This window comes from Phocoena sinus, chromosome 16 (genome assembly GCF_008692025.1).
Source record: "Phocoena sinus isolate mPhoSin1 chromosome 16, mPhoSin1.pri, whole genome shotgun sequence".
Lineage (NCBI taxonomy): Eukaryota > Metazoa > Chordata > Mammalia > Artiodactyla > Phocoenidae > Phocoena > Phocoena sinus.
The window spans coordinates 51,630,388-51,647,153 of NC_045778.1; the positions used below are offsets into that span (position 1 = coordinate 51,630,388).

Genomic DNA, 16,766 nt, shown 5'->3' on the forward strand with positions numbered 1-16,766 from the left:
GCTCCCCAAACTGGCTGCTCTTTCCACTGCTGTTCACAAGGGTGTTCAGGCTTGAACCAGAGTCAGCCACAACCCCTCTCCTCCCTTCACATGCCTCATCCAATCCATTAGTAAATGCTGACACGCCTATTGTCATCCCATCTTCCCCCGGATGCCTGCGGCTGGTTCCCATCTGGATCCGCACTGCCTCTCCTGCCTCCTCACTTTCACGTCACTCCTCTGTAGCATCTTCCATCAGCTCCCCAGGTATACTTGCAGTCCTGATTCATATTCTGCCTGCCCCCCTCACCCCACCTCTTTGAGCTCATCTCAGTTTCGTCCCTTGCTCGCTCCACTCCAGTCATGTTGGCATTCTTTTGCTGCAAATGTGTATCCTCCTTGGGGCCTTTACATCTGCTCTTCCTTCTGCCTGGAAGCCCCCCCTCCCCCCCCATATGTCTGCATTATCCAGGCCTCTGCTCAAATGTCACGTCCTCCAAGGTGTCCCACTTGATAACCTAGCTGGATACGCCTCCAACACCCCACCCATCACTTCTTGTCCACTGCGTTATTTTCTGCAAAGACTGTCTCGCTCAACTGTCTCGCTCACTTCTTTATCCCCAGCTCGTGGGACAGCATCTGATACTTAGTAGGCTTACACTGTTTAATTCCCCAATTAATTAACTCAACAATCCTATGAGATTATCATCATCCTCACATATAGCTCAGGAAACTGAGACTCAGAGGTTAAGGAATTTGCCTTCACTCCCTATGGACAGGGGTCAAGGCTGAATTTAAATCTGGCCTCATTTAGCTCCAGAACTGAGAACTTTTCTGCCATCTCCCACTGACTCTCCTAGGACATAACCCAGTCTGTGTGTGTAGTTTGCCAAATCTCACTTTCACATGGCTCTAATTAGAAGATGCTACTTCCTCATGCCCAGAACTATCCATGGTACATCATTATTCTAAATACTATGGAATCCCACTCTCCAATCTTAGACCATCTCTGTAGGTAAAAATGGTAGTTACAGGTGTTCCTACACCAAGAGTCCCCCAGGTTTTTCAGAGGACTAGGATGGGGTTCCCCTGCCTGTCTAGTTTCTGCAGCTCAGTGGAACGTGGGTGGTGAGAAACACGACAGGAGTGGGCAGCTGGGTACTGGGGGCTGTCCTCTACCACATTTACCAGGGATCATTACTGTTGGCTAGGGACTTCGCCTAGTAGTAAGATAATGCTCAGACCTGGGAAATCACTTCCACTATTCTAATCTTCCAAAAGACCGAATACTTTGAGTCCTGTATACTTTCCACTCCGAAATAAACCTCTGGAGAAGTCTGGCATGTTCAGACTCAGATAATCTGTGTTTCTGCACAGTGCCCAGCTCATCAGGGGGCTAATTTAACAAAGAATAAGCAAGAAATCACTGCAAGGAAAGCACGGCGTTTTAAAAATGTGTTTCTAGAGGCATCTGTATTTAGATCACATACAAACCTTTTTTCCAGCAAAAGAAACTTCTACAAAAGGATCCACTAGGTTTTTCTTATCTGCACTGCCTCCAAATATTTCCTTTACTGTCTGTGAGAAGGCATCATCCACTGGAAAGCAACATGTCACACAGCAGAAATTAAATTTGATTCTCTTAAAAGAACAGAAATCACTCAGCAAAATTAAAAATTTTCTCCTGTACAGAAAAACAGTTGCAACAAGAATCATTCTCAAAAGTAGCAAGTACCAGTGGCACTGGATTGCAGAAATCCTTTTTGTCTTAGCTGAGAGAAAGAGAAAATCAACAGGAGCACCTTGAAAAAGAAATCAGTAAATTATTATGTTGAGAATCAATCATTTATTGAGGAAAACAGTAGAATAAAGAAAGTCCATCCAAGTGGGATAAGAGGCAATTCAAAAACTCAGGCCTAGTTTCAATTTGGAAAAGGTTCCTTAGGTCAGCATATAGGCCTCATCTGACTTTTTCTGAGAAATTCAAGGAAATTTGGCATAATCATAAATATTCTGTTTAATCAGCTACAAACAGCAGGCCTCTGTTTTAACAAACTTAAAAGTGAACAGAGTTCAGCTGAATAGGCCCAAGTAGGCCATATAATGTGAGGTTTAATTTAGTCACTTCATTTAAGATATTTCTGAGGGAAAGACGGTCTGGGGAGGCAGTACAGGGTGTTAAACAAGGTGGGGGGGGGGTGTTCCCCAGGAAAGTAGCAAAACCTGAAGTGCTCCATGGCCTGTACAGTGGGTGCTGCCTCCTGGGGACTGGGAGAGGGGTCCTACGTCCCAGGGCCCAGCAGGAAGCAGACAGGCCGGGTTAGGCAGAGAGGATGCTTGGTCCTCAGCAAGGACAAAGGAGTAATCGGGCTAGCCTCTGTGAATAGAATCACTCTAAGCAATTCTCTTAAATGCATCCAGTCTCTTAATATAACAGTGACAGACTTCTAGTTACTGGCACTTAACCACCTTTTGCTCAGCCATTTTTAATAATCAGATAGCAAACACATTTATTTGTTTATAAAATTTCAGTTTCACTCGGGATGAAAGGAGTTGGCAGTGCTGACTGCTGACCTCTGTTTGGTATTCTCTAGAATAAGGGGAAGATGGGGAACCCTGAAGAGAAAAGGGATGGAGATGAATGGGCCAGAGGCTCCATAATGGCTGTGGGTCATGACCAATAGGCTGCCCCATGAACCTGTTTGGGTAGCTTTCAGTGGGACCAAAATGAATGAAAATAACTCCATGCAGGCCTTTTAAAAGAAAGACAGGGACTTCCCTGGTGGCACAGTGGTTAAGAATCCGCCTGCTCAGGTGCTTTGTGACCACTTAGAGGGGTGGGATAGGGAGGGAGACGCAAGAGGGAGGAGATGTGGGGATATATGTATATGTATAGCTGATTCACTTTGTTATAAAGAAGGAACTAACACACCATTGTAAAGCAATTATACTCCAATAAAGATGTTAAAAAAAAAAAAAAAATCCACCTGCTAATGCAGGGCACACAGGTTCCATCCCTGGTCCGGGAAGATCCCACATGCTGCGGAGCAACTAAGCCCGTGCACCACAACTACTGAGCCCACGCACCTAGAGCCCATGCTCCGCGACAAGAGAAGCCACTGCAACAAGAAGCCCGCGCACCGCAACGAAGAGTAGCCCCCGCTCGCCACAACTAGAGAAAGCCCACGCGCAGCAATGAAGACACAACACAGCCAAAAATATATAAAAATTAAAAAAAAAAAGAACGGAGGCCTACTGTAGTCAGGAAGTTATTACCCTAAACTACTGCTAAGGAAGGCAATTAGCATATGCTTCAGTTAATGTCTCCTTCAAGAAAATCTTTAAAAAAAAAAAGAAGGAAGACATACAGCGGGAGCACCGATCACTATTCAAAGTATGATTTTAACACATCTAATCACGCAGATAACTGACAATCCTGGGGCAGGATTAAATCGATACGTACTCTGGGGGATGTCCTCTGCTCTGTAGATCTTCAGCAGGAAGGTCACCCATCGGAGGGCGATGCCAGCAGGGAGTAACAAGTTACTCTCCACGTCATCACTGTCATTACCACGATCTTGTATCTCAGGCTATTGGGGACACAAGATGACAAATTATACACAAAGGAAAGCAGAACTTGAAGAAGCCAAATTGGTGCTTATAAAATAAAACCAATCAGAACTGTTTTCATTAGGATTTCCTGTGTTTTGGGCTTAAGAGTTCAGCACCAATTCAACCTCAAAACTGCTCTACAAAATCAATGCTCATGTTTCTTTGATCAATACACTACAAGAAAATAATGTGTCCTTTTGTAATCTTCTGAGCACTAAATAGTAGAGAAAGAGAGAAAGAGCGATAGCTCCTGAAGTTCTTCTCATTTCTCTCTGGCCATTGGCTTGCTGCCCAATTTTCTAGAATAACAACTGTCCCCTTAGGTAGCGATGCCTGATTGTGCAAGGGAGCCATGCTCTGTAGATGCAGTGATGCGGGGAAGTCTTAAAAACACACGTATCTTTACTGAATGAAAAACTGACTCAGACACCAGGAAGGAGCCTAAGTGAGCTGGAATAATACTTCTGTCATGAAGAAAAGAACAACTTCTGGAAAATTGGAGGAACTGGAGGGTTGGAGTTACTCATTGAAAGCTGGGCTCCATTTCACAACTACTGGTGCCCACTGGCTTAACTCCTAGCCCTCTTTTTTAGTGGAAAAAATGTAGAGGGTAGAGAATTTGGGGCTCACGGGAGGCTCATCTCCGGTTCCCAGGACCAACATGCTGACTTTCACGTAGCCTTTAGCACCCGAGCTGGTATCTTCAGGGTCATTGAGGAGAAGCCATTTTCTCATGACAGCATGACCTAAAATAAAGAAGGTGTAAAATGACTGGGATACTCTAAAGAGAAGCTGACAGGTCTGTGATTTCTTCTGTGGTAAGATAAACAAGCATGTCCTCCAATGTGTCTTCATGATATGCCAAATTCCCCAGCTGAGACTCTATATTAATGTCCTCTGCTTTGCCCTAACTCCCCACCCACGTCCTGCCCTGGTGTGACTTAAACAAGACTCTAAGCTCTATTCACTGGTTTTATAAGTTGATTTTGAAAAGGTTAAAATACCCTCAACAAAAGAGAGAAATTATCTATTCGTTACTATTTGGATGATTACCACTAAAAAAAACCAAAAGCCATCCGTGCTAAACTGCTACTACCATAATTCCCACTAAGTATCCTTTCCTCTTCTCAATCAAGAAAAACATTTTTTTGATTCTCCTTGATCCCTCAAGTTTTCTAGATTCTCAGAGTCTTCAAGTTCATGGGAGAACATTACTTACCAGGTTCATCATAAATGAATCCGACATCAATCTGGGGAAAAAGTAATTTAAAGTAGTTCAAACAGATTTTAAAATCAGTTTTGTCACTTCTAGAAACCATCGTTATTATTACACTTAAAAATAAGGCTTTTGACTAGACAAATTTCTTTGAGATCCAACATTTCCATCTTACCCTCTCTGTATACCCAATGCCTGGCCTGACGTGTGACACATAGAAGGCTCTCAATCCATCATTTTGAATGAATGAGCTAGTCTTACAGCTGGAAGAGACATGGTGGCCAATGTGTCCTGGTTTGCTTGAGACTTTTCCAGTAGCAAAGAAAGTCTCACATTCTGTGGAACCTCTCAGTCTCAGGCAAACCTGGACTTTGGTCACCCTACGGGAAATCACCTATCCAGTATTCCTCCTCCTTTTTCTCCAAGTGATTAATGCTAATACTAATATACCCACTGATTGGGCACTTCAGTATGCCAAGTGCTGTGTTAGGTGCTTTATATATCCTATCTCACATAGTCTTCACAATGATCCCATTTTACAGATGAAGAAACTAAGGATCACAGAGGTTGACATGTGGCTAGTTGGTGGCAGACAGTGTATGAACACAGTCTGCCAGACCCAGATCATCTTCTAGGACTTCTAATGACTGGGAGCTCCTTCCTTCAAGAAGCAGCCCAGGGCTTCCCTGGTGGCGCAGTGGTTAAGAATCCGCCTGTGGGCTTCCCTGGTGGCGCAGTGGTTGAGAGTCCGCCTGCCGGTGCAGGGGACACGGGTTCGTGCCCCGGTCTGGGAAGATCCCACATGCCGCGGAGCGGCTGGGCCCGTGAGCCATGGCCGCTGAGCCTGCGCGTCCGCAGCCTGTGCTCCGCAACGGGAGAGGCCACAACAGTGAGAGGCCCGCGTACCGCAAAAAAAAAAAAAAAAAAAAAAAAAAGAATCCGCCTGCCAATGCAGGGGACACAGGTTCAAGCCCTGGGCCGGGAAGATCCTACGTGCCACGGAGCAACTAAGCTTGTGCGCCACAACTACTGAGCCCATGCGCTTAGAGCCCGTCCTCTGCAACAAGAGAAGCCACCGCAATAAGAAGACCGTGTACCGCAATGAAGAGTAGCCCCCGCTTGCCACAACTAGAGGAAGCCTGCACACAGCAACGAAGACCCAATGCAGCCAAAAATAAATAAATAAAATAAATTAAAATAAATTAAAAAAAAAAAAAAGAAGCAGCCCATTCCACGTAGAATTGCTGAGAAGGCACCAACCAAGTCTTTGTCGTTAACTGCAGTGTGAGTTACGTGGAAAAGCATCTTGATTCTCCTCCCTGGTTTGACTTGCCTTTCATACTCCAGGTTTACAGTAACTGGCTTTGTAGATAGAGCTCTGGGCCACTGGCAAGTGGAGCTGGGTAATGGGCTTCTTGCCACAGTCAAGCACCCTTCCTTTTGTAGCAGTTCACTGGCTTCCATCCACAGCAGGAACTCTGTGAAGGGCCCTGGTGTGCCAGTTTCTGGGCATCTTGCTTTAGGACACTGGTAAGTGCTGTACTTTGGAAGTTGACTAGACCCAGGTCAGGGGACACTCAACTGGCTCCTAGCGCCCAAGGCATTCATGTCCAGCCCTCAACAATCATAGCATCAATGCCTTACACATAACCTTAAGATGTCACCAAGATGGGCATCTTGAGACCTGGCTGGGAATCAGATTCCTCATTATGAAAGTGCCCATCTCTGATGTAAGTTGAATGAAACAGAGAGTTGACACCCACCTTAAATTCCCCCATCAGACAATCTGCCCGCAGAGAATGGGAGTTATAAACCTGGAAGAAAGGAGAGCAGTGGAAAGATTATCGGCTTCATCCGGCAGTTAGTGAGCGCTACCCTCCTACTCCGTGGCCCCCTTACCCGAATGCTGATGACCTCATCCATCAATTCAGAAGGAGTCAGGTGGACATTGTAGAAAAATAACTGTCGAAACGAGAGAAAAATGTTTCAATGTCAGCAGGGGTAGTCTAAGGTTTAGTGGGATCTGATGCTACAATTTGGGGGGGGGGCCTTCCTAAAAAACTACAAGACACAACCCCAAATTAGGTGTGACCACGTGAACCCACTGAAGGACCTTGGAAAAGGCCCTCAGGTTAAGTGTCATGAGCTTCACCTTAAACTCTGCATGTCAGAAAAAGGAAAAAAAGTAACAACTGTAGTGTTTTTTTAACTAAATAAAGTTGTTCATTTGGGACCAGACATCTACTAGGTAACTAAAGATCTAAGGCAGGGACTTCCTGGTGGCGCAGTGGTTAAGAATCTGCCTGCCAATGTAGGGGACACGGGTTCGAGCCCTGGTCCAGGAAGATCCCACATGTCATGGAGCAGCTAAGCCCGAGCGCCACAACTACTGAACCTGTGCTGTACAGCCCACGAGCCACAACTACTGAGCCCGCGTGCCACAACTATTGAAGCCCACGTGCCTAGAGTCCGTGCCCCGCGAGCCCGTGCCCCACAACAAGAGAAGCCACCGCAATGAAGAGTAGCCCCTGCTCGCTGCAACTAGAGAAAGCCTGAGCAGCAACAAAGACCCAACGCAGCCAAAAAATTAATTAATTAAGGGGAAAAAAGAGATCTAAGGTTATTTCATGTGCTTAAGGCTTGCATGTCTGGAAAGTTGAGGTTAATTCTCTTCCATTTTTAGCGCTATTGTTTCTATCCAGTGACTCCAATTTTGTTCTTTCTAACAAAACACCTTTAAAGCCAACTCTGCCCATTAGATAATGTTAGGGCCTCAGTAGAGTCGGTAGAGACCACATTTTAACTCATTGTTACAGTTAAGTTTAAGGTTGATTCCTGGGAAACGAAAATTGGGTATAAAAAGGTTGTACCGTAAAGCCAAAGTTTATGTGCCAATAAACTTTCGTCCTAAGAGAGAAAGACTGAGCATTTACTTAAACTGAGACTTATTTCTACTTTTCACTCAGAAATATTTCAAATTCACAGAAAAAAATGAAAATTGTAAATAAACACCATCTTTCACCTATGTTCACCAATTGTCATTGTTTTGGGACACTAGCTTTTGGCTTTGTCACTTTTTTTTATTAACTGAACTATCTGGAAGGAGGTTCTAGATAACATAACACTTCACTCCTTAAAAATACATTTGCATGCATCTCCTAAGAGCAAGGATATCTTTTCATAAAACCATAATATAATTATCACACCCAAGAAATTTAACATGTAACATAGTCAATTTTCAAATTTCTACAATTTTCCTGAAAAAAGTTCTTTTTAGCCTTTTAAAAATCTAGAATAAAATAAATAAGTAAATAAATAAATCTAGGATTCACTCAAGGGTCTTACATTGTATGTGGTTATTGTATCTTTTTAGTTTCCTTTTATCTAGAACAATACTCCTGGCTTATTTTTGTTGTTTATTTCTATCAAGACCAGTTGCTTTGCAGAATATCTCACAATCTGGATTTCTGTCAATTTTTCCTCATTGTTAGATTCAAGTTGACCATTGGACAAGAAATGACACAGATGACGCTGATTACTTACATTGTATCACATCAGGACACACATGTCCATTTGTCCCATTATTGGTGATACCAAGTTTAATCACTTGGTTAAGAATATGTGTGTAAACTAGGGATTTTTTAGTAAAATCCTTTTATTGATTTATGAATTGGTCTGAGAATCAGTTATTTGATTCTTCCCTTTTACCAAGAGATCTACTCTCAAAAGAATTCATTAAAATGGAAAATTCTGAGCTGGAGATTCCTGCAGAATGAGATTGAGTAAATATTTGTCCTGCATTATAAACACTCGGATGGGTCCTACGCTCTAGGCATCAAGTCGTCCCATATCTCATCCTCCCTGCAATCTTGTCTTGTCCTCCGACGTGACTCTCTCCCAGCCTTTCCCGAAGTCCACTTCCAGTGCCCCATCTCCATATGCACCCACCTCTGTGTTAGCTTTGACACTACCTAGCTGCCTGCTGTTGCCTGCAATTCATCGAAGAAGTTAGAGGTGAGAATAAGACGGGGCCTTTGAAAAGCTGGGGTCCAGGTTGAACAAAGGGAAAGAAACAGGAGCACCACATGGAAGAAACCGGTTCCTTTTGTGAATAGAGGTCAGAAAAAACCCAACACCAGAGCCAGGGCTGGGATTACAAGCTGTAGGGAACTAAGAGGACCTGTGGTACCAAGGGCCTGGCCTCAGAGACCAGAGCATGAGACCCAAGGAACCTCAGAAATGCATCTCCTCAGCAGAGTAAGGCTGGACTCCGAAAAATTCCCCAAACTTATCATTTCTCTTCAGAGCCCTAAACGTGGAGTTTTGTGGCATTGAAGACAACTGTCAAGGTATTCAGTATTTTTGAGGAGTGTTGCAGAAGAGGTCAACAGAACAGGCTACAACTTCAGTATGGAGGAAAAAACCCTTTTTGCTCATAATTGCTTTTTTTAACCTATATTATTTTTATAGTCAAGTAGGTTTTGACACCTTTGAAAATCGGGTTACTTAGTTACATGGAGTCACCCCTCAGAGACATCTGCTAATTAAAAAGAGCAAAGGCAGGTGTAAGTGCTTTGTGTGCTCCATCGTAAGGGTTGCAAGGACCCATTAGAAAGGTCTCCCTCCAGAAGTTGTTGCAAAACCAGCGGAAAGACACTGGCAGCTCTGAGAACCAGCGACAAAGCAGGCCACTTGATTTCAAGACCCAGTGGTTCTTAGAGCAGAACGTTTAACACCGGAACTTGGTACTGTGCGTGCACAGGTGTTCCCCTCCCACAGGGAACTGGGGAGAGGTGGGTGGAAGCCGGGAAGGTGCATATAAATAAAACAGACTCACAGAGCAGGACATGCATTCACCTGTTTACCTCATCAAAAAACGGATTGTTCCCTCTCTTGATTCTTGTTCGGTGGGTCTGGCCACAGATGTGGACTTTGACCACAGGCTTGATGTTGTTGCCACTTAACTGCCGGCCCTCGATCACCCAGACACGGATCTACAAGCACAGGAGAGGAGTCGTCACTGAGCCTTTCCCAGCACGGCATGTAAGAGAATCCTCAGGTGTGGCCTCAGCTCGTTCAACTGTCAGGACCGCTGAAACCAGGCCAGCGCAGCCTTGCAATGTCCTGTGCTTGCAGACTGGGGGCAGCCACCTGCGCTCATTCTCATGATGGGAACTGGGGTTGGGTTGCAAAAACCAGGATCAGTAGTGGGGTTGCAATAGTCCAGAGCTGGCCCAGGAAAGCACAGGACACGACGGAGGCTGCTGCTCAGACCCCAGCCTCCTACTTGGTCTTCCTGAGCCCTGAGAGGTACCAACTCAATCCATGGCTGTCTCCCAAGGAAGTCGCCAGAGCTGTGAAAAACACAATACCTGTGACTCTATTCTTTGATTAGCTCTTTCCTACCACCGAAGGGGATTTTATTTCTCTGAAGAGCCTCATGTGGATTGACTACATCTACTGCTGCTTGCAGAAGAAAGACGGGGAGCTCTTCTTATTGGGTTTGTGCCCTGACATCTCTTTTTATTAGTTGAGCCACTGCCCACAGGCAGAAGCTCTTCCGGCAACACCACAATTGCCAGAAGCTGGACAACAGTGTCGGTACAATGGGAATACGGCCCCTCGGGCTGTTCCTACCTGGAAGTCCTGTGGCTTGTTGGACAGCATCCACCGGCTGTTCTTCCCTTTTGTGAGCCTCCGGGCAAGGTGAGCTTCCGACACCATCCGTCCCGGCCCCCTGGGCCCTGGGCCCCTGACCGTACTGTCCAACCCGTCTTCATCACCGCCACCCTCCTCTTCTTCTCCTAAAACACCAAAAAGGGATCAGTCAGAGATGGCCCTCACCCTGCATGCATCGGAACACTCTGGTTTCCTGGACCCAAGAGGGTTTTCCGTGTTCCTGAGGCAGCAGGTGAAGGAGACACTTCCTGGTGACACTGACTTGGGATGAGTTGTGACTCAGATACTGCTTCTTTAGGAAAATGTGTTCACATGCATCAGAGCACTCATTCAGGCTGTCTTCAGGGTGACGGGGGAACGTCAGAGGCCATGGGGAGAGCGAGGAGATGGTGCGAATGGACCCAGCCAGGAATCACTCAGTTCTAACCTGGGAACCCTGCCTGAGGTCAGGGGCCTTCCTGCAGTAGGACGGCAAGGTGGGGAAAGGCCGGGGAAAATTGAAGCCTTGCAGGGGATACTTCAACTCCACCCTTCCCACTACAGATCTTTTCTCTAGATCTTTACTCATGAGGTTTTGTACGGTCTCCTTTCTGCCTGAGCCTCCTGATTCGCAAATGCCCTCTCCACCCTCATGGCAGATGAGAAACTCACCCCCAGGTTCTTGCCATGGAGACCAAGCTGGTCATCATGCACTCCCTTCATCCTCCTGGTCTGTCACTTCCATACACATCTGTCCCCTAGCTTCTCTTCACACTCAGGGGGAAAATGTGTTTCAAGTGAACCCCCTCCCCATGCCTGAGATCCCACTCCCTGCTGATTCTTTGGGGACCCCTTAAATGTCCCCCCTTTCAAGTACCTCCAGTGGCTCCTGCCCCATAGGGACCGCCCCTCTGCCTTCAGATATACACAGATCTTTCTCTCCTAAAATAACAAAAATCAACTCTGCCTTCTATATCTCCCCTTTTCATTATTCACAAACTCTTTAAAACTCAATGACAAACGTCAGTTATTTTTTTCTTAATAGACAAAAAGTTTGAACTCCTGGTAATCTGTACAATATAATTTAAGAGAGACTAGAAGACCAACTAACTACCTTGTCTAAAAAATACCAGCATCTGCACTCCCTACCTTTGGATCTTGAACCTCCTCCTTTACAATGCAAGATCACGTAGGAGACAATTTCAATATGGAGTCATCAGCCGGTCACTCACATCATAGTATGAATTAGTTCCATGAAATCGCCGTGTAGCATGGCTCTTAAAGCTTGGGCTTTGGAGTCATGCTGTTGGGGTTGGAATCCCAGTTTTGAGCTATGTGAGTCTGAGTAAGTCTCTTAATTTCTGTTTCAGTTTCCTCATTTGTAAAAAGGGGGAAATAATAGTATTTACCACTAGATTATTGTAAAAATAAAATTAATCTATGTGCAAGGCCTTTAATACCGTGCCTGGCACAAAGCACAACCCAGCAAATTAATCTTTTCTTCCTTTTTCTTCTTTTTTTTTTAGTTTTGTTGAGAAGTCAGTTTTGTTGGAGCACTTCCTAGCGAGCAGTTAAGGGGCGGGGGTGGGGGGCAGCGAGTGAGCAGCACAGGGGACAGGGCCTAGAGTAAGAAAGGGGCGACCACAAGGAAGTAAAAGGTCCCCCCAGTGTACTGCCTCAGAGTTTAGTCCAGGAGGAAACTTTCCCCTCACCACCCCTCCATTCATTCTCGTCCCATCTAAGCCCGGCACTTGTTCTGCAAAGGTCAACCGTGAACCTCTTGTTGCCAAGCTCAGGGCCCTTTTCTGAATCCACATGCTTCACCTTCCATGGCATTGGACACTAGGGTCGGTCCACGCATACTTCTCTGAATTGTGCAGCTCTCCTGCTGGCACTCTGACTAAATATTTTCAGGGTCTTTCGAGGCCCCCCTCTTTGTCTCCAATTCATCAAGTGTGCGTTCCCGCTCTGTTCCTCAGCCCTCTGGTTCTTTTGACCCAACATTCTCTGGAGCCACACTTCAGTCTTTCAAGGAGTCACAGACCCGCTGAATTTAGACTAGAAGGGACCTTAAAGATCCTCATCTAACCTGCCCCTCACCCCATTTTATAGGTAGAAAAACTGAGGTCCAGAAAGCTGAAGCAACTTGTTAGGTTATTAGGAGCTGAGCTAAAACCAAGACCACATCTTTGCCCTCCCTCACTGGTTTAAGACTGGATCTAGAACCAGGCTGAAGGTGAAGGTGATGCTGTGCTCCTAGTTCCTCAACATCTTTGTCACGACACCAGGAAACCCCACAGAAGCCACAAGCGGAGAATAGCTACCTCTGCGTGATAACCTGGGCCTCCTCTTCCCTATTCTTTAAGAGGCTTCAAAAGAAGGGTTTGCCTGGGGCCCGGATTCAAGCTCTCAGAATGTCCTTCCTCTTCTCTACCAGGCAGGTTCCTCACCTCCCTCAAGTTCCAGATGAAATACTGTCTTGGTCTGTCCCCACCACCCCCACCGGATAGAGTGAGTCCCCCCTCTCGTGTCTACCACACATTGTTCTATCCAGTCCTCCCCAGTCTTGTACCTGTTATTAACCTGTGCGCCTCCCCACTACCATCCACTCTTCAGAAGCTGGGGGCTTGCCCTTTCCTTCTTTGTACCTGCCCTGTGCCTGACACGCACCCTTCTAGTACATAGCAGGGGCTTGATGAATGTGGATTGGGGAAACAAACGAATGAGGACATCCTGACCCCTGCCTGAGCCTTCTAGAGTTCTCCAGCAGTTTGGCAAAGCTCCCACAAGGCTCGCGGGAGAGGGCACCCAGATGCTGGAGGGGGGAGGGCACTCTTCCCAACCCTGGCACCAGCCTCGGGGAAGCACGGACAGTCAGGCTCCCCTGTGCAAACCTGTTCCAGACTGGGCAATGGCTGGGCCACATGACTTTAAGGCTCCTCCAACAACTAACATGAACTTTCTCGGACCACCTTGGGCCCAAGTGAGATTTCCTCCCTGCTGTGGACTGTTCCACTTGGGGTTGGCGGTTGTTTATGGCAAAAGAAGGGGTAAATCGTAGCCCTTTGTGGTGCTGGACTCTGAACAAATCCTCTTTAAGCTCTTGATGGATGTTCCAGAAACAGACTGCAGGTAGCAAAGGCCAATTTCTTCTGGAAACTTCTACTGTCAGACTTTAGGCTGAAGGGATGGATCAGAGGGAAACCACACCAAGTCCTGTCTACCACCTGCATCTCTACGTAGCAGCAAAAGGCTGTCTGAGCAGGAAATCGCCCCTTTATGTGGCAGGAAGCTGCACAGAAATTAAACAATGCTAACACCCTAAGTGTTCCACAAAGAATGACCAGGGCCCTTACGGCACTGCCAAACACACCCTTCTGCACAAGCTGTGAAATTACCCAACACTAGCCACTGAACTGGCATGCCCTGCCCCATACTGAGACCCAGGCATGCCGTGGAACACAGCCAAGAGGATCTACAAAGTATGAGTGTTTCATGACCACAAAAGGCAAAAGTTAGGAACTGCTGACTGAATAGGAAGTTGCTGGTTGTATTCGCTTCCTAGGGCTGTTGTAACAAAGTAGCACAAACTGGGTGACTTAAAACAACCAAAATTTGGGCTTCCCTGGTGGTGCAGTGGTTGAGAGTCTGCCTGCTGATGCAGGGGATGCGGGTTCGAACTCCAGTCCGGGAGGATCCCACATGCCGCGGAGCGGCTGGGCCCGTGAGCCATGGCCGCTGAGCCTGCGCGTCCAGACCCTCTGCTCCGCAACGGGAGAGGCCACAGCAGTGAGAGGCCCGTGTACCACAAAAAAAAAAAAAAAAAAAAAAAAAACAACCAAAATTTCTCTGACAGTTCCAAAACCCAGAATTCCAAAATCAAGATGTTGGCAGGGCCATGCTCCCTTAGAAGTCTCTAGAGAAAAAGACTTCCTTGCCTCTTAGTAGCTGGTGGCTCCTGGCAATCCTTGGTGTTCCTTGGCTCATGGCTGCATCACTCTAACCTCTGCCTCTGTTGTCACATGGCCTTCTCCCCTGTGTGTCTGTGGGTTCTCACCTACTCTCATAAGGACACCGGTCATTGGATTTAGGGCCTGCCCTAATCCAGTATGACCTCATTTAACAGATTACATCTGCAAAGACCCTATTCTCAAAAAGATCACATCCTGAGTTTCTCTGTAGACAGGACTCCAGTGGCCATCTTTTGTATCTTTCCAGTTTGTTCTTTCTATGACTCCAGTCCACAGTGTGCAGTCACACAGGCTGCCCCAATCTATGGACCACATCACATCCCCTGCCCCCCACTTCATGTCCTTTTCTCCTAACCTGTTAGATTCTGGGATCTAACACTGCAATCACTCCTCTAAGTGCCCCTCAATCCCTCCCTTCCCCTCACTTCATCGTACTCACCTGGTTCATTTGACTCTCCACTTACTATACTCATTCATAAAGGTAACTGAACTTGAACACACACCTTACTGACTAGTGTCACTTTAATTGCATGATCTCAAACCTTCAGTGGACTCGCAGGATTGCCCAGCTATCCTACCATGTTTCCAAAGTACCTATGTCCAAGTTCTCCTAAATCCTGGTTTGATATGGCCATTGATTAGCCAACAAGGTCAAATCCCTTCACCGTTCTGAACTCCCACCTGTTTTGCACCTTGAAAGCTTCCAACATTCTCTCTATCCTTCTCACCATCAGCTAGCGACCTTCCTCCTTATTTCACAGAGAAAATAGGCAATCAGGGTGGCTAGGACTACCCTAGCCAGCAGGCTTCTTTATCCAAACACTTCCCATGCCTCTCATCTCTTCCACCTAAGCACCAATTGGGCCACGATCCCACCTAATCCTCTTCCATTCCTTGATGGAGACGCCTTTCTTTATGAATATTTTTGCTTTATTTGTTTTGTCAATATTTACTATTTCCCCACAGCAACCCTGTTTTTCCAGAGTCCTAGAATGCCAATCTCTTCCTGTGATATTAATTTTGCTTCTCATGACGAGGTCTTGTTAAATGGTCATACTGGTTAAGGCAGAATTTAATTACCTTGGGCCAAAGGTCATTGCAAAATCAGGAGAAGGCTGGTATGGTATCATCAGTGGAAGTTAAAAAGTACAAAGCAGAACACGAGAGAGTAAGTTTCTAAGCATGAAGACATTTTGGAGATAATATGCCGATTTAGCTGGAATGTTGAATAATAACTTTGCTGGGTTTCTCACATGCTAAAAGTCATATAAATAAATATCTGCATTCAACCATAAGCAATTCATTACCTTTCACTCTGATTTTTGGGTAAATGGCACTATATGGGCCCTGAGAATCTTCTGGAACAGTTCCAATACATTGACCAAAGCAAAGGTACCGTAAAAGTGCCTGTAACCAAACAGTGATGCAAACACAGGCTGGCAGGGAAATTCTGGCAGCATCTACCTTTGACTGATGGAGGCTGTGAGCCAAGCTTGGAAATGCTGCCCAAAGAGCTCTGCCTGGATCAGGACAAGATAATGTTAACCAGATAAAATGCTCAACTCCATGGCTTCTCAAAGTGAGCTCCATAATCAGCCTTCATGAGGATCTCCTGGAAGCTCGTGTTAACCATACAGATTGGGGGGTTCCCCTTCAGATCAGCTAAATTAGACCCTCTGGAGATAGGTGCTGGAAATCTGCACATTTAAAGATTTCCCCCGATGATTTTACTATGTCTCTAAAATTAAAGAGCCACTTGTTTATTATCATCACTTCAACTTTCCTAAATAACCTGCGGGGGTTGGGGGGGGAATGGCCTAATACAATCAGTTTGCTGGACAAAGCCAATTAGAGACCTAATCGTGCAAACAGTGCCTGCAATGATGTTCTAACACATTGATCACGTTCCAGGGCAGCTCTGAACAAGACAGTGCCTTGTTCAGAAAACTTCCCATGGATCCTCAAGGTCTGTTCATCAAGGACAAATGTCTCAGTCTGGCACTCCCAGCCCTCAAGAACATGCTTCCCTTTTATTACTCCTCTGAATGAATCAGTCACTTTGGCCTATACACTAGTGTTCACCAAAATGCGCCTCTTGAACAAAAATTTAAACCATATCTATTGCTCATCCATCATTCACTCATTCATTCACTCAATCAACCATGCATTCATTGGACACTGTGGTTTTCCAAGTGCTGTACTAGGCGGTAAGGATACACAGTTGAAATACACAGCTGAAAAAGCACTTTCTCTAAGAAATTGTTTCCCACATAATAATTAGCTTAGTCTTCCCTTGAGGAATTTATTAGATTCAGCTCTGACCTATAGTT

The 16,766-nt window shown here is 45.8% G+C and overlaps 1 protein-coding gene across 1 annotated transcript in view; it reads right to left on the bottom strand.

Annotated features, from left to right (window-relative positions):
• MYOF (myoferlin) overlaps positions 1 to 16,766 on the bottom strand; it is a 157,856-nt gene that overhangs the window by 91,066 nt on the left and 50,024 nt on the right. The window contains 8 exon segments of the mRNA XM_032609332.1: positions 1,474 to 1,577; positions 3,443 to 3,569; positions 4,222 to 4,337; positions 4,811 to 4,841; positions 6,571 to 6,621; positions 6,707 to 6,769; positions 9,673 to 9,801; positions 10,445 to 10,611. Of these exon segments, the coding sequence (XP_032465223.1) occupies positions 1,474 to 1,577; positions 3,443 to 3,569; positions 4,222 to 4,337; positions 4,811 to 4,841; positions 6,571 to 6,621; positions 6,707 to 6,769; positions 9,673 to 9,801; positions 10,445 to 10,611 (788 nt within the window).